The 23,747-nt window shown below is 40.8% G+C and overlaps 1 protein-coding gene across 1 annotated transcript; it reads left to right on the forward strand.

Annotated features, from left to right (window-relative positions):
• The first annotated feature begins 300 nt into the window (after positions 1–300).
• psb8 (Proteasome subunit beta type 8) lies at positions 301–8,397 on the forward strand. The gene is given in 6 exon segments (NM_001165216.1): positions 301–838; positions 1,379–1,532; positions 1,701–1,812; positions 7,392–7,521; positions 7,768–7,972; positions 8,048–8,397. Coding segments are annotated over 6 exon segments (831 nt in total). The 5' UTR covers positions 301–697; the 3' UTR covers positions 8,137–8,397.
• The last annotated feature ends 15,350 nt before the right edge of the window (positions 8,398–23,747 follow it).

The following is a 23,747-nucleotide window of genomic DNA, read 5'->3' on the forward strand; positions in this document are numbered from 1 at the left end:
TGACTAGGCATATCCCTGCCATAATTGAGAAGGGATAGGAAAGGGAATAATTATTATGGCATAGGCTGTTGTTTTTTATGGTGCTAATATTAGGTTTTATCACCACATATTTATAATTATGAAAACAAAAAAAAAATCACTTGCAGCCCTTCCCTCCCCTCCATCACTACCACTCCAGACATTTTTCAAAATTAAAATGTGTTGTTTAAGAAAACTTTATGCCATCACACAACCCTATTGATGGGATGTTAAAAATAAATTGTTACAGGTAGGTAACCTAAATGGCAGTGATCTGCCTAGCAACGTCTAGGTATATGCATAGGCCAGAGCACAAATCGGGCAGGTATGGAAATGGAGTGAATGGGCACTGACCCGTGGGCGAGGTCGAATCCTAGCCAACAAAGTTAGTCTATGATTATAGTGCAGCTCTCAAATAATGTTTGAAATATAGCCATGAAAAATGCATTGCATTTATAAAATACGTAGGTTGTAATTCAATCTCTTTCTAATTTGAGATTTACTTTACGCATTATTGTTACGATTTAACAAGAACAAGCCATTTGGAGACATGATAGGCATAACAAAGTACCGTTGCGCGTATGCTCATTTCATGGTGTTAGTAGCCTAGCAGTAACATTTCAGTTTCGATTTCAAAGCGGAGGAACAGTGAAACTCAGTAACTTCAGAATACTACAAAATGGCTCTTCTCGACGTTTGTGGGATATCAGATTGGGTTAAAGAGGACGGATTCAACGCGGAACGAGCGTCGGTGGATAAAGTCAATCACTTCAATTTCGCTGCTCAGACACCAGAGTTGGCGGTACCCGTTGGAGTTGATGTAAGTAACACCTGATAATTCGCGTGTGGGATTTGTCACCTCAGCTGTTTCCTATGGTGATGGTTGAGTTTACAAAATAACATAATTTTGAATAACCAATTGGCTTTACATGGCAGTTCTTTACACCTGTCAAAGTAATGGGAAGCTCATTTTTCATTAATGTAGTAGTAGTAATGTAATAGAGTGGCAGGGAGGCGAACACGGGTCGCAAGGCAAACACCATACACATCGTGCCAATAACGTTTAACGTGACCCACTTTACCAATGAGCGGTTCTGTGATTGTTATTCACCAGTGCTTCTGTGATTGTAAGCTTGATCAAATATGTAGGTTTACTGTTAGACTAATGACCATGCATGATAGAAAAATTGCAATTGAAAATAAAAAATTAAAACAAGTTTATAATAGGTAAGTTTATAACCTTCTGCTGGGTTAGCTACTTCAATCGGGAATATACTAGTCAGCCCTATTTGTGCATTACAATGACAATATCTTGCAGCTTTTGACAACAAAATCTACTTTGTCAACTGTGTTTCCACAGCCAGCAGAATTTCTTAGGCCTCTGGTTGATAGTGAAGAAGGGGTGGATGGGGTGAAGATCAACCTGGAGCATGGCACTACTACTCTGGCTTTCAAGTTCCAGCATGGGGTGATGGTGGCTGTTGACTCCAGAGCATCTGCAGGATCTTACGTCAGTAAGTGATACACACACATTTTAGTTGGATGGAGTGATTGATGGAGGGAGGGAGGGGGTAGAAAATTGAGTATGAAAGAGAGAGATGGTCAAATACAATAAAGAACAAGTATGTTTTGTGAATCTACCGTGGCATATGTGTAATGAATAACCCCTCTTTGTGTTTAAGGCACTCAGATGTTTAAGAAGGTGATCGAGATTAACCCCTTTCTACTTGGGACAATGTCTGGCAGTGCTGCCGACTGTGTCTATTGGGAGAGAGTGTTGGCCAAGGAATGCAGGTGAGAGAAGATGGTCACGTTATAGTGATAGCTTACTCCAAAATCAAAGCTTGTTAGACATTTTTAAACATCAAAACTCAACTGTGTTCTAGTATTGAGTCCATGTCCCTTGTTCTGTTAATCAAACTATATCCCTCAAACCCAAAACAATGGGAATGATGGGTGCTGTCTAATTTCCTTTTATTTGGTACCCATCTTTTCCATCCTACACTCTTAGAAAAAAAAGGGTTCTTCGGCTGTTCCCATAGGAGAACCCTTTTTGGTTCCAGGTAGAACCCTTTTTGGTTCCAGGTAGAACCCTTTTTGGTGCCAGGTAGAACCCTTTTTGTTGCCACAGATGATCATCTAGATTCAGCTACAGGGCTTTTTTGTTGTTGAACATAGATAATATTTTATATTATATTTGAATAAAAACGTAATTTCAAACCTTGCATTTGTATACCATCACGTGTTTCTCTATTATGTTTGGTAATACTTGGGAACAGATTTCCAAATTTAAATCACTTGTAGGTCATTTCCTGGTGTTTTTAAAGTCTTTTATGTCAAACAATGAAAATTCTATATCAGTGGCAATCGGTGCCGTTTAAGACGAGGGAGTACGATTTTTAACAAGCATGGCCTGATTTCTATTACAGCATATTGGATGACTGTCATTCATATTCCATTCACCCAGCTCAATGTAACATCAATAGGTTTTGGCTACTACATGATACTCAAATTTTCCCTTTACGCATCATGAGGTTGCTACAACCTAGCCCATGAATGAAAGTTTGCAACATAGGTGCCACACAGGTCGAGAGACAAATTTGAGGTGACAGACAGTGACACATGGCCTGATGGTGACATTCAATACCACCTTGCACACTCTTGCCTGCATCTAGCTGATCTATGGTGTAATCGTTGGTCCAACAGTTGCAAACAAGAACTTCTATTTCTCTTTCCTATGAAGGAAAGTTTAGAACATACAGTTGAAGTCGGAAGTTTACATACACTTAGGTTGGAGTCATTAAAGCTCCTTTTTCAACCACTCCACACATTTCTTGTTAACAAACTATAGTTTTGGCATGTTAGGACATCTACTTTGTGCATGACACAAGTAATTTTTCCAACAATTGTTTACAGACAGATTATTTCACTTATAATTCACTGTATCACAATTCCAGTGAGTAAGAAGTTTACATACACTAAGTTGACTGTGCCTTTAAACAGCTTGGAAAATTGCAGAAAATGATGTCATGGCTTTAGAATCTTCTAATTGGCTTATTGACATCATTTGAGTCAATTGGAGGTGTCCCTGTGGATGTATTTCAAGGCCTACCTTCAACCTCATTGCCTCTGCTTGACGTCATGAGAAAATCTAAAGAAATCCGCCAAGACCTCAGATTTCTTTTTTTAGACCTCCACAAGTCTGGTTCATCCTTGGGAGTGTAACGGATGTGAAATGGCTAGCTAGTTAGCGGTGTTACAAACAATTGTACGTAAGTATGAACACCATGTGACCACACAGCCGTCATACCGCTCAGGGAGGAAACGCGTTCTGTCTCCTAGAGATGAATGTACTTTGGTGCGAAAAGTGCAAATCAATCCCAGAACAACAGCAAAGGACCTTGTGAAGGAAGATGCTGGAGGAAACAGGTACAAAAGTATCTATATCAACAGTTAAATGAGTCCTATATCGACATAACCTGAATGGCTGCTCAGCAAGGAAGAATCCACTGCTCCAAAACTGCCCAAAAAAAGGCAGACTACGTTTTGCAACTGCACATGGGGACAAAGATCGTACCTTTTGGAGAAATTTCCTCTGGTCTGATGAAACAAATGGAACTGTTTGACCATTAATGACCATTGTTATGTTTGGAGGAAAAAGGTAGAGGCTTGTAAGCCGAAGAACACCATCCCAACTGTGAAGCACGGGGGTGGCAGCATCATGTTGTGGGGGTGCTTTGCTGCAGGAGGGACTGGTGCACTTCACAAAATAGATGGCATCATGAGGGGGAAAATTCACATTCTTAAAATAAAGTGGTGATCCTAACTGACCTAAGACAGAGAATTTTTACTAGGATTAAAATGTCAGAAATTGTGAAAAACTGAGTTTAAATGTATTTGGCTAAGGTGTATGTAGACTTTCGACTTCACCTGTAGGTGCAGAGGTCTATATAAATTTGAGTAATCAAGGTGACAGACATTGACACATTCAATATCGCCTTGCACAATCTTGCCTGCTTCTAGCTCATCTAGAGAGTCATCTTTAGTCCAACAGTTGCAAACTAGAGTTTCTATTGGACAAATTCAGGTATGTTTATCCCTGTTTTGTTCTGTTTGCTTCCATTTACAGTGCCTTGCGAAAGTATTCGGCCCCCTTGAACTTTGCGACCTTTTGCCACATTTCAGGCTTCAAACATAAAGATATAAAACTGTATTTTTTTGTGAAGAATCAACAACAAGTGGGACACAATCATGAAGTGGAACGACATTTATTGGATATTTCAAACTTTTTTAACAAATCAAAAACTGAAAAATTAGGTGTGCAAAATTATTCAGCCCCCTTAAGTTAATACTTTGTAGCGCCACCTTTTGCTGCGATTACAGCTGTAAGTCGCTTGGGGTATGTCTCTATCAGTTTTGCACATCGAGAGACTGACATTTTTTCCCATTCCTCCTTGCAAAACAGCTCGAGCTCAGTGAGGTTGGATGGAGAGCATTTGTGAACAGCAGTTTTCAGTTCTTTCCACAGATTCTCGATTGGATTCAGGTCTGGACTTTGACTTGGCCATTCTAACACCTGGATATGTTTATTTTTGAACCATTCCATTGTAGATTTTGCTTTATGTTTTGGATCATTGTCTTGTTGGAAGACAAATCTCCGTCCCAGTCTCAGGTCTTTTGCAGACTCCATCAGGTTTTCTTCCAGAATGGTCCTGTATTTGGCTCCATCCATCTTCCCATCAATTTTAACCATCTTCCCTGTCCCTGCTGAAGAAAAGCAGGCCCAAACCATGATGCTGCCACCACCATGTTTGACAGTGGGGATGGTGTGTTCAGGGTGATGAGCTGTGTTGCTTTTACGCCAAACATAACGTTTTGCATTGTTGCCAAAAAGTTCAATTTTGGTTTCATCTGACCAGAGCACCTTCTTCCACATGTTTGGTGTGTCTCCCAGGTGGCTTGTGGCAAACTTAAAACGACACTTTGTATGGATATCTTTAAGAAATGGCTTTCTTCTTGCCACTCTTTCATAAAGGCCAGATTTGTGCAATATACGACTGATTGTTGGGCCTATGGACAGAGTCTCCCACCTCAGCTGTAGATCTCTGCAGTTCATCCAGAGTGATCATGGGCCTCTTGGCTGCATTTCTGATCAGTCTTCTCCTTGTATGAGCTGAAAGTTGAGGGACGGCCAGGTCTTGGTAGATTTGCAGTGGTCTGATACTCCTACCATTTCAATATTATCGCTTGCACAGTGCTCCTTGGGATGTTTAAAGCTTGGGAAATCTTTTTTTATCCAAATCCGGCTTTAAACTTCTTCACAACAGTATCTCGGACCTGCCTGGTGTGTTCCTTGTTCTTCATGATGCTCTCTGCGCTTTTAACGGACCTCTGAGACTATCACAGTGCAGGTGCATTTATACGGAGACTTGATTACACACAGGTGGATTGTATTTATCATCATTAGTCATTTAGGTCAACATTGGATCATTCAGAGATCCTAACTGAACTTCTGGAGAGAGTTTGCTGCACTGAAAGTAAAGGGGCTGCATAATTTTGCACGCCCAATTTTTCAGTTTTTGATTTGTTAAAAAAGTTTGAAATATCCAAAAAATGTCGTTCTACTTCATGATTGTGTCCCACTTGTTGTTGATTCTTCACAAAGTTTTATATCTTTATGTTTGAAGCCTGAAATGTGGCAAAAGGTCGCAAAGTTCAAGGGGGCCGAATACTTTCGCAAGGCACTGTATGTTTCTTTCAACAGAACTGGCAGAATGAATACACCCCTGATGACACGTAAACACACTCTTTTATAGCAACCACATACAACACAGCATGATCCCTTTGATCATTAGATAATTCCTTCACACATCTACGCACTGTCCTCTCACCTTTTCCTTTCACTAGTGGACTTCAGTGCACAAAACATCAGCTGTCTGTGACCAGGCGACAAAACCTTTCCAAGCCAAACCTTCATATCATAAGCGCTACACACAGCCTACATTGTTGTTATCGTATTAGCTAACATCAAGTCAACATAGCTACTAGAATGAACGCGTTAGTAAGCCTGCTACAATCATGGATATAGTGTACAGTAAGCAAGCAGTTTATCAGTTACACCGGCAGGCCTCGGTGGCAATAAATTAATAAAACCAAAAGCTTACCCTGACTTGGAGTCCCAGTGTTGGCTAACCATAGCCAGCTAGCTAACAGAGCATCCCTGTCTGTTTGAGCCGGGTGTATGAGTAAGCTAAACTAGATAGCTGAGTTCCCTAGCTAAGTAAGTGAGTGAGTAAGTAAGTAAGTAAGTATAAAAAATATGAAATATAGCTCTCTCTCTTTCTCTCTTGCTTCCCCTTATTTTTAAAGAAATTAATTTGTTCAAAACTGTTCAACTATTGTCTTTCTCTGAGTCAACCACTCACCACATTTACGCACTGCAGTGCTATCTAGCTGTAGATCATGATTTCAGTACTAGATTAATTATCTGATACTTTGATTGGGTGGACAACATGTCAGTTCATGCTGTAAGAGCTCTGATAGGTTGGAGAACGTCCCCCTAAAGTTGTCATAATTACTGTGTAAGTCTATGGAAGGGGGTGAGAACCATGAGCCCCCTAGGTTTTGTATTGAAGTTAATGTACCCAGAGGAGGACAGAAACTAGCTGTTCTCCAGCTACTCCATGGTTAAGGGGATACCTAGTCAGTTGTACAACTGAATGCTTTCAACTGAAATGTGTCTTCTGCATTTAACCCAACCCCTCTGAATCAGAGAGGTGCGGGGGGCTGCCATAATCAACATCTTCGGCACTATGGTAACAGTTGGTTAACTGCCTTGTTCAGGGGCAGATTGACAGATTTTTACCTGATTTGATTCAGCAACCTTTCGTTTACTGGCCCAACGCTCTAACCACTAAGCTACCTGCCACCATGGTGCTACCCTACAGAGTGCTGTTAAGGCTACTGTAGACCTTCATTGCAAAACACTGTTAATAAATTATTTGGTGATGTGAATACATTTTGTATAGTCACTTTAAAAAAAGAAAAATTCACAAAAAAAATCTGAAATTCACTGAGGATGGTCCTCCCCTTCCAATTCTGAGAAGCCTCCACTGTTCTATGTAGAATATACTGTATATCTGTTTAATTTTTGCTAAGAAAAATTAGGGCTCCAAATAAAACCACCCGTGGGCCTGCCAGTTGGCGGGGTTCTACCTGGAAGGGTTCTACCTGGAATTAAAAGGGTTTTACCAGGAAACAAAAAGGGTTCTTCTGTGGGAACAGCCACATTACTCTTTGAGGTTCGATATAGCACCTTTTTTTCTAAGAGTGTATATTTTTCCATTTTCCCTCAACCCTCCACTTCATTTAAGGATATACAAGCTGAGGAACAAGGAGAGGATCTCAGTATCTGCTGCCTCTAAGCTCCTTGCCAACATGGTGGTCAACTACAGAGGGATGGGTCTCTCCATGGGCACAATGATATGTGGCTGGGACAAGAAGGCAAGTTAAAGTTAGGCCCTTCAGGTTGCTTGGTTTGTGTACCCCAGTGTTAGAAAATATTGTCTAGTCTATTATTAACAAGTAATCAATGATATAGTCAATCGGATGGGTTTGTTTTGTAAACGTTTTGACTACGAAGTTTGCTCTTTTAGTGGGTAATTAACAAACACTCATTAGTTGAAATTGTATTGTCAGCCTGCTACTAATACACATGCATGATTATTATTATTATTATTATTATTGCAGGGTCCTGGGCTGTATTACGTTGATGACAATGGTCTGAGACTGTGTGGAAACATGTTCTCCACTGGGTCTGGTAACACCTACGCCTATGGTGTGATGGACAGCGGCTACCGATATGACTTGTCTGTTCCAGAAGCCTATGATTTGGCACAGAGGGCCATCTTTCATGCTACACACAGAGATGCTTACTCTGGGGGAACAGTCAACAGTAAGTCTGAGCTTATTACCTGGTTTATAATGGTGGTGGTTTGTGTGTGTTTGACTCTGTCTTTGTTCTTTGCAGTGTATCACATGAGAGAGACTGGTTGGATTAAAGTTTCTCAAGAGGATGTTGGCGACCTGTACCACCGCTTTTCCAATGAGAAGAAGTGAATCTGGCCCATTAAAACTATATTCACGGTCACATCAATACCATACAATACATCACACACATAGTCAAATAAGTATGTAAAATAATAAGTATCATGGAGCCGTGACCTTCTCTCAGGCAACATTAAATGGCAGTCACTGTCTTCAATAAAATACTTTTTTTAGAGAACTGTCATAGTCATTTTTCAAACATTGTGGTTATGTGTATAAGACAATTATTTTCTTTCAAATATTGAAATAATAAAATATTTAAAATTGTCTTTCAAAATACATGTTCACATTTAGAATACATTTTCTTCAGGCACAGAACTTTTTTCTTTTTTTACAATAAACTCTTTGGATCTCACAGATATTTGGAAAAAACAGGGCTGACATGACATTTTTGTTCCTCAAGAGGTCTAAACCTTTTCATACTATCGAGCTGATCCAAACCGAGCTGAACTGCACTGGCCTAGTTATGCATCTGGTTAATCATCGACCATAGATGCTGGAACCATTGTTGAAAGAAAATATCTGAGCCAGTACAGTTCAGGTCTGCATGATAGTGTGAAAAGGGTACGTGACACAGGCAAAGCCATAGATTTATGAGAACTGATGTTATTGTTCTGATACAGTATATGTACCTATTCTGTAATCTACTAGCATTGTATGTGTATCCCAGATCCTGTGGCATACACCAGTGTCCTGGTTTTCATGAATATTGGAATCTGGCATGAGCAAGAACATGGACCCTAGTTAAGTAGGATGGACAGATACTGGAGATAAGGAATCGGCTATTATTACAGTAAACTAATAGATCAGACATAACTGAGTAAAGACTCCCAAGACTCAGCTGCTGTTCATGTCAGATAAAACCTCTTCTTTTTCTACTATTTCCTCCATTACAATTCTCAAAATCTAGTTTTTTGGGGGGTTTTGTATTTGTTTATTTCTTTGCTTTATTATTATTGAATACATTTTTGGGGACTCCAGTGTTTCCAGAGTAAACTGAGTCCTTGAGCTGAGATGGACATTTCCATCCTCAATTCAATCTACCGGGCAGTGCCATCGTGAGATTGTCAGGCATCAATCCCCTTGCCTACTGGGGAGAGGAAGGCAGCCATATCAAAAATACTCACATTAAAATATGAAGGAAACTTGATCTGGTTCAATCGGAAGCTTTTAATGTTATCTTATAAAAAGAGTTGAACTTGTACAGCTGTATAACTCCAACTTTCTAAGTCAACCGTCACATAAAGCAGCACTTCTAAATGGCTGACAGTAAAGTACACGGACCATGTGCTGTGCAAAGGGCTTCCATCCACGAGGGGCCCCTACGACGCATTATTTTATTTTTGGGGTGTGGAAAACAGTCAGGTTCTCAACTTACTTTTTTAATAGTACATTGAATAGTAGAATAAGCATGGTGCAATTTCTAAACGTGAAAGTGCATCATCCGTTTTTGAGGTGGGGGGTCTGGGGGTGGAGGCTGTGATGTAAAAAATCTTCCCAGCGTGAAATAGTTCCCGATCGTTCTGACTATGTTCTGATTGTGACGTCACAATTATTTTTATCTTTAAATGCTATTTTATGTTTCTTCAGAGAAAATATTCATGTAGTGATGTCTTATGTTTTTTTTTTATTATATTGTAATTAGAAATGTTATAATAAAAAATAAAACAATACTATTTCACACTGGGAAGATTTTTACATGACAGAGACAACCTGAGCCATGTGTTTAGAGAGTTGGTTCACCTTGAAAAATGTTGAATATTGTTCTAATTCTAAACATTCAGTGACAGAGCATTATTTATTAACTATTCAATATTCAAAAAATGTAATGTTAATGTTGCGGTAACAAGACTGGCATAGAATGGTGTAATGTCATGTAAATGCATCATAATGTAGAAACTTCAACCATAGAGACAAACCATTCTATATCTATGGGCCCTAGTCTCTAAATACATGGCTCTTGAGGCAACCAAATCTCATTTACGGCACGCAAGAGTTAGAGGCAGGTCCGGTCCACATTATATTATGGTACGGGATTAACGTTTCTTATTTTACTACACAGAAAGTCCCTGGAGGCCCGTCCCTTGTTCTTTGTCTATGTTTTTGGCAGTCTGCCTGGCTGCACCACTGCTAAAGCCACAAGACATCAGTACTCCACCTCCCCCTACCGGGGAACATTAACCTATCGATATAGACCTTAGGTGATACTGGCAACCATTTTATGACCAGATCTGCGACTGGTACACATCCCCACGAAATGGCCGCGGTCGAGTCTCATACAAATATTGAGCATTTCCTTTTGAGAATCCTTAACACTGATCTGGAAAACACTTTGTGCATTTACCTGGCAGGTGTTTTGAAGTATTCACTTGGTCAGTGTCTTGTGAGTTTTCTGCTCACCTTTACTGTTTGTGCATCTACAGCACTGGTGCAGACATACATCATCTAAATCCTCAACTCAATCAAAGTATTGATAAGAAGTGCGTAAATATGTTTATTTTGGGGCTGCTATGATTTGAACACAGGACATTTGTGAGATAAGTGTCATGTGGCAACATTCATCAACTGTATTATTTTCCCAGTAGAAGTTTGCATTGTCAGTTCGACATATACAGTATTTTGTCCTGTCCCTTTAGGTTGGTGACATATCAACAACAATCCACCTACCCACTGCCAAAGGATACCGATAAGAAGGGATGGAGGGAGAGCACAAAGAGAAAATAACAGCGGCCATCTCATCTCAAGACCTTCTGGCATCACAAAATGGCCGACAACTTGATCTGTCTGGGTGAAGCGGCAATTGTGCAACCACTCCATGCCAAATCAGTTGGCTTGCAATCCCGCCACGTTGCAAGTACTTTCGGCCTTTGCTTTCACTTTCATTTCAGTATACTTCACCAAGCAAAACAAGCCAACGCCAAATCCTGTGTCTTGTGACTGCTATTTAGTCTTTGATACTCAATGCTGCTTTTAAACAAGGACGCTGGCTGACGTATTCTATTTTACTAAAATATGTGCCACTCCATTTAGTATAGGTTACTTTACGTTAGGTAACATTACATTGACTTACCAAATAGCGGTCGTACAATATAAAACTAATTGTAGGACATATAGTATCGTATGTCTGGCTTGATTTTGACCCGTTTAGTATGATATATTACGTTCAACTGCTTTAGTATGATATGCTATGTTCTGTTAGGATTTGAGGTTAGGGTTAGGAGTTATGTTAAAGGGTTAGGGGACGTGCAAGTAGTTGCAAAGTAGCTCAAAAGTAGTAAGTAGTTGCAAAAGTTGACTGTGATGAGATTTGAATACGCAACCTTTGGGTTGGTCGACGTTTGCATAACACCAACCTCCTTTAGTTTTTTTCCTTAAGTAATCTACTGTCTGAAGAATTGCAACATTTGCCTAGAACTAACGCTGCAGATAGCAATACTGGGTGATTTGAAAAGCCATAGTCATTGGTGAGATTTTGGGGCTGCTGCTTTGCGATTTTGGGGCTGCTTCTTGGCGATTGGGGCTGGATTTCTTGGCAATGTCTCACATGGAATAGCCTTCATTTCTCAGAACAAGAATAGACTGACGAGTTTCAGAAGAAAGGTCTTTGTTTCTGGCCATATTGAGCCTGTAATCGAACCCACAAATGCTGATGCTCCAGATACTCAACTAGTCTAAGAAGGCCAGTTTTATTGCTTCTTTAATCAGCAAAACAGTTTTCAGCTGTGCTAACATAATTGCAAAAGGGTTTTCTAATGATCAATTAGCCTTTTAAAATGATAAACTTGGATTAGCTAACACAACGTGCCATTGGAACACAGGAGTGATGGTTGCTGATAATGGGCCTCTGTACACCTATGTAGATATTCCATTAAAAATCAGCCGTTTCCTACTACAATAGTCATTTACAACATTAACAATGTCTACACTGCATTTCTGATCAATTTGATGTTATTTTAATGGACAAAAAATGTGCTTTTCTTTCAAAAACAAGGACATTTCTAAGTGACCCCAAACTTTTGAACGGTAGTGTATATTATTTTACACTAATACAATTGCTAAAATAAATATATTTTGTTTAACAACTAATATTTTTTTCTTCTTAAAAAGATAGGGGTCAAAATTATTGTTTTCAATATCTTTCAATGCCTCACCTCGCAAGGATAACGGCCCTGAGCCTTTTTCAAAAATGTTTTAGGAAAATGGAGAACACATTGGGAGGGATCTTTGACCATACCTCCGTACAGAATCTTTCCAGATCCTTGACCACCTTCGTCTGAGCTTATAAACTGCCCTCTTTAATTCAAACCACAGGTTTTCAATGGGGTTGAAGTCCTGAGACTGAGACGGCCATTTTGTTCATGTTGATTTTGTTGCCAATGAAACATTTAAAGGTCCAGGCTATCTGCCCCTTCCAGACCCTGCTGGTGATCGCTCACAAGCTGAAGACCATTGAGAGGGCAGATCAGATCATTCTGATTGACCAGGGGACTGTCCAGGAGCAGGGCACTCACCAGGAGTTGATGGACAGGAAGGGGAGCTACTACAAACTAAGAGAGAGACTGTTCACCGAAGACGACGCGCCACATTGACCAGAGCAATGCTACTGTTTGAACTGCAAATAGTGAGGTCATTATCTCACCCTCACTCTGACCAATACTCAAAACCTCCTAATATACTGTAAATCCCATACACATCATGACAGTGACATGTATAAAGCCAAAATGATGCAAATATTGAATGCAGTTAGAGATCGGAAAGCAGCCAAGTGGTTAGAGAGTTGAGCCAATTAGGGAAAGGTCAAAAGACTTACTACTGTAAGTCACTCTGAATAAGAGTGTCTGCTAAATGTAAGATACTTTTACATCAGTGATGGAAACTTCATTTTTTGGGGTATGAGTTGTTTTGATTTTAAGGTATTGTATTGTACTGTATTCTTCCCTTCATTTTGAGTGGCCCACGCTCTCTATTGTTCTTCTGTGACCTCCAGTTGACTGTAAAACCATTTATGGAGCAAAGGTCTATCATGTTACCTATCCAAGAGATTGGAACTAGTGTAGTGAACCTGCCATAGTGTAACCACTCCCTGCCAAATCTGATGCTTTGCATTGGCTATTGAGAGGCTTTGAAGTCACTTCCCAGTAAGAGCAGTCCTCCGGCAAATAGAATTCTGCAGTATTTCAATGAAATGTTTCAAGGACAAAATGACTTAAGTGATGTATTTAAGTATGTTTGTTGTTGTAGTGGGAAAGTAACATTAGTAATCCCCGAAAATGATACTTTAAGGAAGCTGACTTTAAGCTTCTGGGGCTCGTAGAGTGTTTGTGAGAGTCTCGTCTTTCCATTGAGGGGTCATAATAGTTTGTTGTAGCTGCAGCAGCTACATTTGCCAAAGTCTATTTCAGTAACCAAGATAACTGAAAAGGGTTTCCAATGTATGATATTACCGTGATATCATATGATATAGTGGACCCCCCCTCCCAAGGGGCGCCCCAGGACAGAGTTTGGGAAACCCTGCTCCACAGGAATTAATGAAATTCTACAATATTTCAATTAAATGTTTCAAGGACAAAATAACATGTATTTAAGTATTTTTGTTGCGGTAGGGACAGTAACATTCGTAATTCCTAAAAATGATACTTTTTATATATTTTTTATTTTGTCATTTTTTATGTTTAGCTCATATAATATAATTTAAAAGTATGCATGAAGGCGTCTGTAATAAAATGCATGTGGCAAAAATAAATGTAAACATTAATACATTAATTTCTATAGCTTCCAAAATATTTTTTTTTACGATAGTGGGAGAATGCCAAGATGGAGGCACGGCGGCTTCAACACGTCGCCCCCTATCAGTCATCTAGTGTATATATGAAATATTGGTTTGCACCCCACAGGCGTATAATATCTCAGCACACTGCCCCCACCACATGATTTCAAATCATTTAAACTCAGATCTGGAATTAGGTCACGAGAAGTGGAGGGAACTGGCACAATAACAAAATTGAGGACAATCACAAGGGATAGTCAACTGCTGTGTTGGCTACTCTACTGCTGTGTTGGCTACATGCAAGAATGGTTTGGCTTCAGAAGTTTCCGTAGTTGGCGGTTTCCTTACTTACTGGCTCATCAGAACCTGATCCTTCCTAGTTTGCCTAGTAACTGATTATGTATTGGCAGTCAAATCATAGCTGGGAGCTCCCAAAATTACTGCAAGGAGTTAAGAGCATTAAGGTATAAAATCATGGTTACTGATGCCCTTGGGATGTACCTAACATAAACTCTAATCCTAACCTTAACCCCTACCCTTACCCTAAACCTTAACTAGGACCCTTACCTAACCCTACCTTAACTCTTACCTTACCCCTTTTAAAATTCAACTTCAATGAGGTGACTTCAGAGTCGTAACATCTCAAGAATCCCACTTAGACATTTTCCAGAAAATAATGGTTATAAGGCACTAATAGATGGCCTTTGCTGCTATCTAGTCAGTGGATGATATTGGAGTTATTGGCCAAATTTGGTCACTTTTTGTGACACAAATTCTAAAATAATCATAGAAACCCCATTTTATTTAATTGAGAACACATTGTATTTTCTAGAGAACACATTTCACATTTTGAAATGGTGACGACGTCGAGGGCTTTGTGGTCTGTGGGGAAATGACAGGAAGCCACAGGTGAAGAGAGGAAAGCGAGGCAGTACCGATGTGGCTATTATCTTAGGTCACACGCATTCCTCATGGCAGCTTTCAAAGTAACTCATTGTTGACTTGAAGACTCACAGGGTGAGCTACACTCTTATTTAGATTGATGGGGCAGCGGTAGAGACTGTAGATAGTTTCAAATCCCTGTATATTCAGATCTCTGTGTAGGCCTATAGTTACTCTATGCATACCAAGGGACGAATGAGCTGAATATCCAACTCCTCCTGTAAATGTGTTTAACTTGATGCCATATTAGACGATGTATATATCTTTCCCATACTATATTTTTCAATTCTCCCCCAACCCCCATTTAATTGAAGGATCTACAAGCTGAGGAACTAAGAGATAATCTCAGTATCTGCTGCCTCTACGCTCCTTGCCAACACGGTGGTCAACGACAGAAGGATGGGTCTCAGGGGCACAGTGATATGTGGCTGTGACAAGTAGGCAAGTTAAAGTTAGGCCCTTCAGGTTGCTTGGTTTGTGTGTCTCACTGTTAGAATAAATTGTCTAGTCTAGTCTTTTATTAACAAGTGATCAATGATATGGTCAATCATTTGATAATGTCAGTATTCAGTAATATCATCAGTCAGATGGGTTTGTTTTGTATACGGTTTGACTATGAAGTTTGCTCTTTTAGTGGGTAATTAACAAACACTCATTAGTTGAAATTGTATTGTCAGCCTGCTACTAATAGACATTCATGATGATTATTATTGTTATTATGATTGCAGGGTCCTGGGCTGTATTACGTTGATGACAATGGTCTGAGACTGGGGAAACATGCTCACCACTGGGTCTGGTAACTATGGTGTGATGGACAGTGGCTCCCAATATGACTTGTCTGTTCCAGAAGCCTATGATTTGGCACAGAGGGCCATCTTTCATGCTACACACAGAGATGCTTACTCTGGGGGAACAGTCAACTGTAAGTCTGAGCTTATTACCTGGTTTATAATGGTGTGTGTGTGTGTGTGTGTGCGCGAGTGTGTGTGCGCGAGTGTGTGTGCGCGAGTGTGTGTGCGCGAGTGTGTGTGCGCGAGTGTGTGTGCGCGAGTGTGTGTGCGTGCGTGCGTGGGTGTGTGCGTGCGTGCGTGGGTGTGTGCTTGACTCTGTCTTTGTTATTTGCACTGTATCACATGAGAGAGACTGGTTGGATCAAAGTTTCTCAAGAGGATATTGGTGACCTGTACCACCACTTTTACAATGAGAAGAAGCAAATCTGACCCATTAAAACTATATTCACGGTCACATCAATACATCACACACATAGTCAAATAAGTATGTAAAATAATAAGTATCATGGAGCTGTGACCTTCTCTCGGGCAACATTAAATGGCAGTCACCGTCTTCAATAAAATACTTTTTTTAGAGAACTGTCATAGTATTTTTTTTAAACATTGTGGTTATGAGTATAAGACAATTATTTTATTTCAAATATTGAAAAAAATAAAATCTTTAAAATTGTCTTTCAAATATAAGTTCACATTTAGAATTTATTTTCTCCTGCCACAGAACTTTCTAATGTGTTTTACAATAAACTCTCGTTAGATCTCACAGATATTTGGAGAAAAAAACCGGGCTGACATGACATTTTTGCTCCCCAAGAGGTCTAATAACCTTTTCAAACCACTGAGCTAAACCAAACCAAGCTGAGCCGAGCCGAACTGTGCTGGCCTAGTTACGCATCTGGTTACGCATCCACCATTGATGCTGGAACCATTCTGAAAAGGACAATGTGAAAAGAAAATACCTGAATAGTTCCCGATCGTTCTGATCGTTCTGATTGTGTTCTGATTGTGACGTCACATCAGAATCAGAACGATTTGTAACTATTCCACGCTGGGTGAATTTTATTTTCAGAGAAAATGTACGTGTAGTGATGTCCTTGCTATTTTTGTTATTGTATTGTCGTTTGAAATTTTACAATAAAAATAAATAAACACAAAATAAATATATACTATTTCATGCTGGGAAGATTTTTCCATGACAGAGGCAACCAGAGTCAAGTGTTTAGAGAGTTGGGTTAGCTTTAAATATATATATATATATATATATATATATATATATATATATATATATATATATATATATATATATATATATATATATATATATATATATATATATATATATATATATATATATATATATATATATATATTGTTCTTATTCTAAACATTCAGTGACATATGCATCATAATGTAGAAACTTCAAACATAGATACATACCATTCTATATCTATGGGCCCTAGTCTCTAAATATATGGCTCTTGAGGCAATCAAATCTCATTTACGGCACACAAGAGTTAGAGGCGGGTCAGGTCCACACTATATTATGGTACGGGATTAATGTTTCTTATTTTACTACACAGAAAGTCCCTGGAGGCCCGTCCCTTGTTCTTTGTCTATGTTTTTGGCAGTCTGCCTGTCTGCACCACTGCTAAAGCCACAAGACACTCCACCTCCCCCTACCGGGGAACATTAACCTATCGATATAGACCTTAGGTGATACTGGCAACCATTTTATGACCAGATCTGCGACTGGTACACATCCCCACGAAATGGCCGCGGTCGAGTCGCATACAAATATTGAGCATTTCCTTTTGAGAATCCTTAACACTGATCTGGAAAACACTTTGTGCATTTACCTGGCAGGTGTTTTGAAGTATTCACTTGGTCAGTGTCTTGTGAGTTTTCTGCTCACCTTTACTGTTTGTGCATCTACAGCACTGGTGCAGACATACATCATCTAGTCATCCAAATCATCGACTTAATCAAAGTTTTGATAAGAAGTGCCTGAGTTTATATACAGTATCCTCTCCTCTCCTGCCCCTTTAGGTTGGTGACTCATTAACAACAATGCACCTACCTACCCACTGCCTACAGAGAGGGAGGGAGAGCACAAAGGGGAAATACCAGCAGCCATCTCATCTCAAGACCTTCTAGTTTATCAAACTGGCCGACAATAACTTGATCTGTATCTGACATGGGTGAAGCTGCAATTGTGTAACCACTCCATGTCGAATCAGTTGGCTTGCAATCACACCCAATGATGTACAGTGCATTTGGAAAGTATTCCGACCCCTTGACTTTTTTTGTTACGTTACAGCCTTATTCTAAAATTGATTAAGTTGTAGTCCCGTCCCCCCATTAATCTACACACACTACCCATAATGACAAAGCAAAAACAGGTTTTCAGAAATGTTTACAAATGTATAAAAAACGGAAATATCACATTTACATAAGTATTCAGACCCTTTACTCAGTACTTTGTTGAAGCACCTTTGGCAGTGATTACAGTCTTGAGTCTTCTTGGGTATGACGCTACAAGCTTGGCACACCTGTATTTGGGGAGTTTCTCCCATTTTTCTCTGCAGATCCTCTCAAGCTCTGTCAGGTTGGATGAGGAGCGTCGCTGCACAGCTATTTTCATGTCTCTCCAGGGATGTTTGATCAGGTTCAAGTCCGGGCTCTGGCTAGGCCACTCAAGGTCATTCAGAGACTTGTTCTGAAGCCACTCCTGCGTTGTCTTGGCTGTGTGCTTAGGGTAGTTGTCCTGTTGGAAGGAGAACCTTCGCCCCAGTCTGAGGTCCTGAGCGATCTGGAACAGGTTTTCATCAGGGATCTCTCTGTACTTTGCTCTGTTCATCTTTCCCTCGTTCCTGACTAGTCTCCCTGCCTCTGAAAAACATCCACACAGCATGATGCTGGCACCATGCTTCACTGTAGGTATTCAGATCTTCAGAATCTTGTTTTTCATGGTCTGAGTCGTTTAGGTGCCTTTTGGCAAACTCCAACGAGGCTGTCATGTGCCTTATACAGAGGAGTGGATTCCATTTGGCCACTCTACCAGAAAGACCTTATTGGTTGAGTGCTGCAGAGATGGTTGTCCTTCTGGACATTTCTCCCATCTCCACAGAGAGACTTTGGAGCTCTGTCAGAGTGACCATCAGGTTCTTGGTTACCTCCCTGACCAAGGCCCTTCTCCCCCGATTGCTCAGTTTGGCTGGGCGGCCAGCTCTAGGAAAAATCTTGGTGGTTCAAAACTTCTTCCAATTAAGAATGATGGAGGCCACTGTGTTCTTGGGGACCTTCAATGCTGCAGACATTTTTTGGTACCCTTCCCCAGATCTGCGCCTCGACACAATCCCGTCTCAGAGCTCTACGGACAATTCCTTCAACCTCATGGCTTGGTTTTTGCTTTGACATGCATCGTCAACTGTGGGACCTTATAGACAGGTGTGTGCCTTTTCAAATCATGTCCAATCAATTGAATTTACCACAGGTGGACTCCAATCAAGTTGTAGACACATCTCAAGGATGGTCAATGGAAACAGGATGCACCTGAGCTCAATTTCGTTTCCCATAGCAAAGGGTCTGAAAACTTAAGTAAATAAGGCAAAAATTATAAAAAAACAGTTTTTATTTTGTCATTATTGGGTATTGTGTGTAGATTGATGAAAATTTGTTTTATTTAATCCATTTTAGAATAAGACTAATGTAACAAAATGTGGAAAAAGTCAAGGAGTCTGAATAGTTTCCAAATGCACTGTATATATATTCTGGATTGCTGATGCTATGTATTGGCCATTGGCAGGCTTTGTAGTCACTGGTCGGCCATATTGACACTCCCCAGTAGGAGCAGTCCATAGTAATGGATGGAATTCTACAGTATTTCAGTTCGATGTTTCAAGTTTCAAAATTACATGTATTTACGTATTTGTTTTGTTCTAGTGGGGACAGTAACATTAGTCATCTTTTAAAATGATACTTTAAGGATATTTTTATATACTTTTTACTTTTATCATTAGCTCAATTAATATAAGTATCACTAAAGTTGTCTGTAATATAATAAATGTGGTAAAAGATTTATAAACTATAGCTTGCAAAATATTTCTTACAACGATGGGGGAGTGCCAAGATGGAGGCACGGTGGCTTCAACACAGCGCCCCATAACCGTCATCTAGTGTATATATAATTTATTGATCGCATCATGTTGGAAAGTACCTTCTGCCTTTGCTTTCACTTTAGTAAGACCACTTCACCAAACAAAACCATGCCAAGCCCTGGGTCTCGTGACTGCTATTGAGGCTTTGACACACAATATTGCTGTTCAACAAGGACACCTTATCTGATCGTAATAAACAAAAGGCTGCATTAGATTTCATTACACAGACTTGCTCTGGTGTAGATATTTGAGAATAGTCTTAGCAAATGAAGCACAACCTCCAAGCCTCATCATCAGCCTCACCTTAGGTAACCCATGTTGATGGTGAGTCACCACGGTGACCTGACACCGAAGATGATATCAAACATGCTGATTGTGGTAAACAAACAGCAGAAGTCCACTGTGATGTAAAACTAGAGAAGCCAGTTTGCAGCCACAGAGGATGTGTCACACACCAAACCAAAATAGGCAGATGATCTAAGATGTCTTCCTGTTTGTTAAAGCTATAGGAAACTAGATAGTCTAGACTGGACCATTACTGAATTTGTTGTAGCTGCAGCAGCCTCATTTCCCAAAGTCTATTTCAGTAAGTAAGATCACTGAAAAGGGCTTCCAATGTATAATATCATCATGATATCACATGATATAGTGGACCTAGTGTGGTATCCAGCTATGGTATTTTGATTGTCCTGATTTCTGACTAAGATACAGTGGTATCGTGCATTATTAAGGATTTATACCAGCCTTCTCCTGACACCACAGAACTTAGTATTACATGCTTGGGGGGTGTCAGGTAAATTCCCGTTGTCTTGTTGTGAATCCCCTAGATTACCCTGAAGAGAGCACATTTTATTGGCCCTTATTGGTTCATCATCTTACAAGACGACATGCAGTTTCCTGTCCCGTTACAACATTTTTTGAATGTGGTCTACTGGAAAGTCCTTTTGAGTGTGTTGACTTAAGGATTACAGTAGTTAGGGAGTTGCGCCCCACAGAGGTACAATATCTCAGCACACTGCCCCCACCACGTGATTTCAAAGAATTGAAACTCGGATCTGGAATTAGGTCACTAATGTGGGAGACAAGAATAGGAGGGAACTGGCACAATTTCAAACTTGAGGAAACTCTCAAGGGATAGTCAACTGCTGTTTCGGGCTAATAAAAGATGGAATTGGCTACATGCAAGAATTGTTCCGCTTCAGAAGATTCCTTAGTTTCCTTACTTCCAGGCTTATCAGAATCTGATCCTTCCTTATTCCCATAGTAACTGATTACGTAATAGCAGTCCAATCAAAGAACACCCAAAACGAATGCCAGGAGTTAAGAGGAACAAATAGATTGTATTTTCTGCTTTCTAGTGGATGAGATTGGATTTAGACAAACAACCACATTATTGGCAACATTCAGCTACTTTTTCTTGACACTAATTCCGAAACAATCATAGAAAATATTTTATGTCATAGGAAACACATTAAACTTTAAAAAATAAATGTATATTGTGGTTACACTTAAAAATATGAAGAGGTCAAATGGGCTCCCGAGTGGCACAGCGGTCTAAGGCACTGCATCTTAGTGCTTGAGGTGTCACTACAGACACCCTGGTTCAAATTCAGGCTGGATCACAACCGGCTGTGATTTGGAGTCCCATAAGGTGGCACACAATTGCCCCAGTGTCCGTGTAGGCTGTAAATTGGCTGGTGTAGGCTGTCATTGTAAATAAGAATTTGTTCCTAACTGACTTGCCTAGTTAAATGAAGGTTACACACAAGGGCTTTGTGGTCTGTGGGGAAGCCACAGGTGTTGAGAGGCAGCACAGATGTGGCTAACATATTAGGTCACACACATTCAGTATGGTGTAATTGCAGACTGCAATTTGGGGGCGTTTCTTGATGTCGGCTTTCCTTGATATCAGGAAACACCCATTGATACGTGCCATTGGTCAGTTTTCACACTGCCCCACACTGCTTATTTCGAGGAGACTTCCCGGATTTACAATGTCCAAAAAACACCTTTTTAAAGGAATGCTTTACATACCATAGGAATTGCATAATTTGTTTATACAGTACTAAGCGTGAATGTCTAGAACCAAAACATGTGATCATATTACTCCAGTGCTAACCTCTCTACACTGGCTTCCTGTTAAGGCAAGGGCTGATTTCAAGGTTTTACTGCTAACCTACAAAGCATTACATGGGCTTGCTCCTACCTATCTTTCCGATTTGGTCCTGCCGTACATACCTACACGTACGCTACGGTCACAAGATGCAGGCCTCCTAATTGTCCCTAGAATTTCTAAGCAAACAGCTGGAGGCAGGGCGTTCTCCAATAGAGCTCAATTTTTATGGAATGGTCTGCCTATCCATGTGAGAGACGCAGACTCAGTCTCAACCTTTAAGTCTTTACTGAAGACTCATCTTCAGGAATGTGAAGGTGAACGGAAAGGCTCTGGAGCAACGAACCGCCCTTGCTGTCTCTGCCTAGCCGGTTCACCTCTCTCCACTGGGATTCTCTGCCTCTAACCCTATTACAGGGGCTGAGTCACTGGCCTACTGGTGCTCTTTCATGCCGTCCCTAGTAGGGGTGCGTCACTTGAGTGGGTTGAGTCACTGATGTGATCTTCCTGTCTGGGTTGGGGTATCATCGGATGGGGCCACAGTGTTTCCTGACCTCTCCTGTCAGCCTCCAGAATTTATGCTGCAGTAGTTCATGTGTCAGGGGGCTAGGTTCAGTCTGTCATATCTGGAGTACTTCTCCTGTCTTATCCAGTGTCCTGTGTGAATTTAAGTATACTCTCTAATTCTTTCTCTCTCTCTCTCGGAGGACCTGAGCCCTAGGACCATGCCTCAGGACTACCTGGCATGATGACTCCTTGCTGTCCCCAGTCCACCTGGCCGTGCTACTGCTCCAGTTTCAACTATTCTGCCTGCGGCTATGGAACCCTGACCTGTTCACCGGGCGTGCTACCTGTCCCAGACCTGCTGTTTTCAACACTCTAGAGACAGCAGGAGCGGTAGAGATACTCTTAATGATCGGCTATGAAAAGCCAACTGACATTTACTCCTGAGGTCCTCGACAACTACTGTGATTACTATTATTTGACCATGCTGGTCATTTATGAACATTTGAACATCTTGGCCATGTTCTGTTATAATCTCCACTCGGCACAGCCAGAAGAAGACTGGCCACCCCTCATAGCCTGGTTCCTCTCTAGGTTTCTTCCTAGGTTTTGGCCTTTCTTGGGAGTTTTTCCCTAGCCACCGTGCTTCCACACCTGCATTGCTTGCTGTTTTTTTTATTTATTTTGAAAAATTTTTTTTTACCCCCTTTTCTCCCCAATTTCGTGGTATCCAATTGTTGTAGTAGCTACTATCTTGTCTCATCGCTACAACTCCCGTACGGGCTCTGGAGAGACGAAAGTCATGCGTCCTCCGATACACAACCCAACCAAGCCGCACTGCTTCTTAACACAGCGCGCATCCAACCCGGAAGCCAGCCGCACCAATGTGTCGGAGGAAACACCGTGCACCTAGCGACCTGGTCAGCGTGCACTGCGCCTGGCCCGCCACAGGAGTCGCTGGTGCGCGATGAGACAAGGACATCCCTACCAACCAAGCCCTCCCTAACCCGGACGACGTTAGGCCAATTGTGCGTCGCCCCACGGACCTCCCGGTCGCGGCCGGTTATGACAGAGCCTGGGCGCGAACCCAGGGACTCTGATGGCACAGCGCCACCCGGGAGGCCCCGCTGTTTGGGGTTTTAGGCTGGGTTTCTGTACAGCACTTTGAGATATCAGCTGATGTACGAAGGGCTATATAAATACATTTGCTTTGATTTGATTTGAATGTCTGTGGATGCAAAACTATGAGCATTTAACATGTTTAACCGCCATGAAACAGCACTAATAAAACTTTACATTTACACTTGTCCAACACCTCAAAATCGTATTGCATAGCCTACAACTCCGTTGTG

This window comes from Oncorhynchus mykiss, chromosome 18, assembly GCF_013265735.2.
Source record: "Oncorhynchus mykiss isolate Arlee chromosome 18, USDA_OmykA_1.1, whole genome shotgun sequence".
In the NCBI taxonomy this organism is placed as follows: domain Eukaryota; kingdom Metazoa; phylum Chordata; class Actinopteri; order Salmoniformes; family Salmonidae; genus Oncorhynchus; species Oncorhynchus mykiss.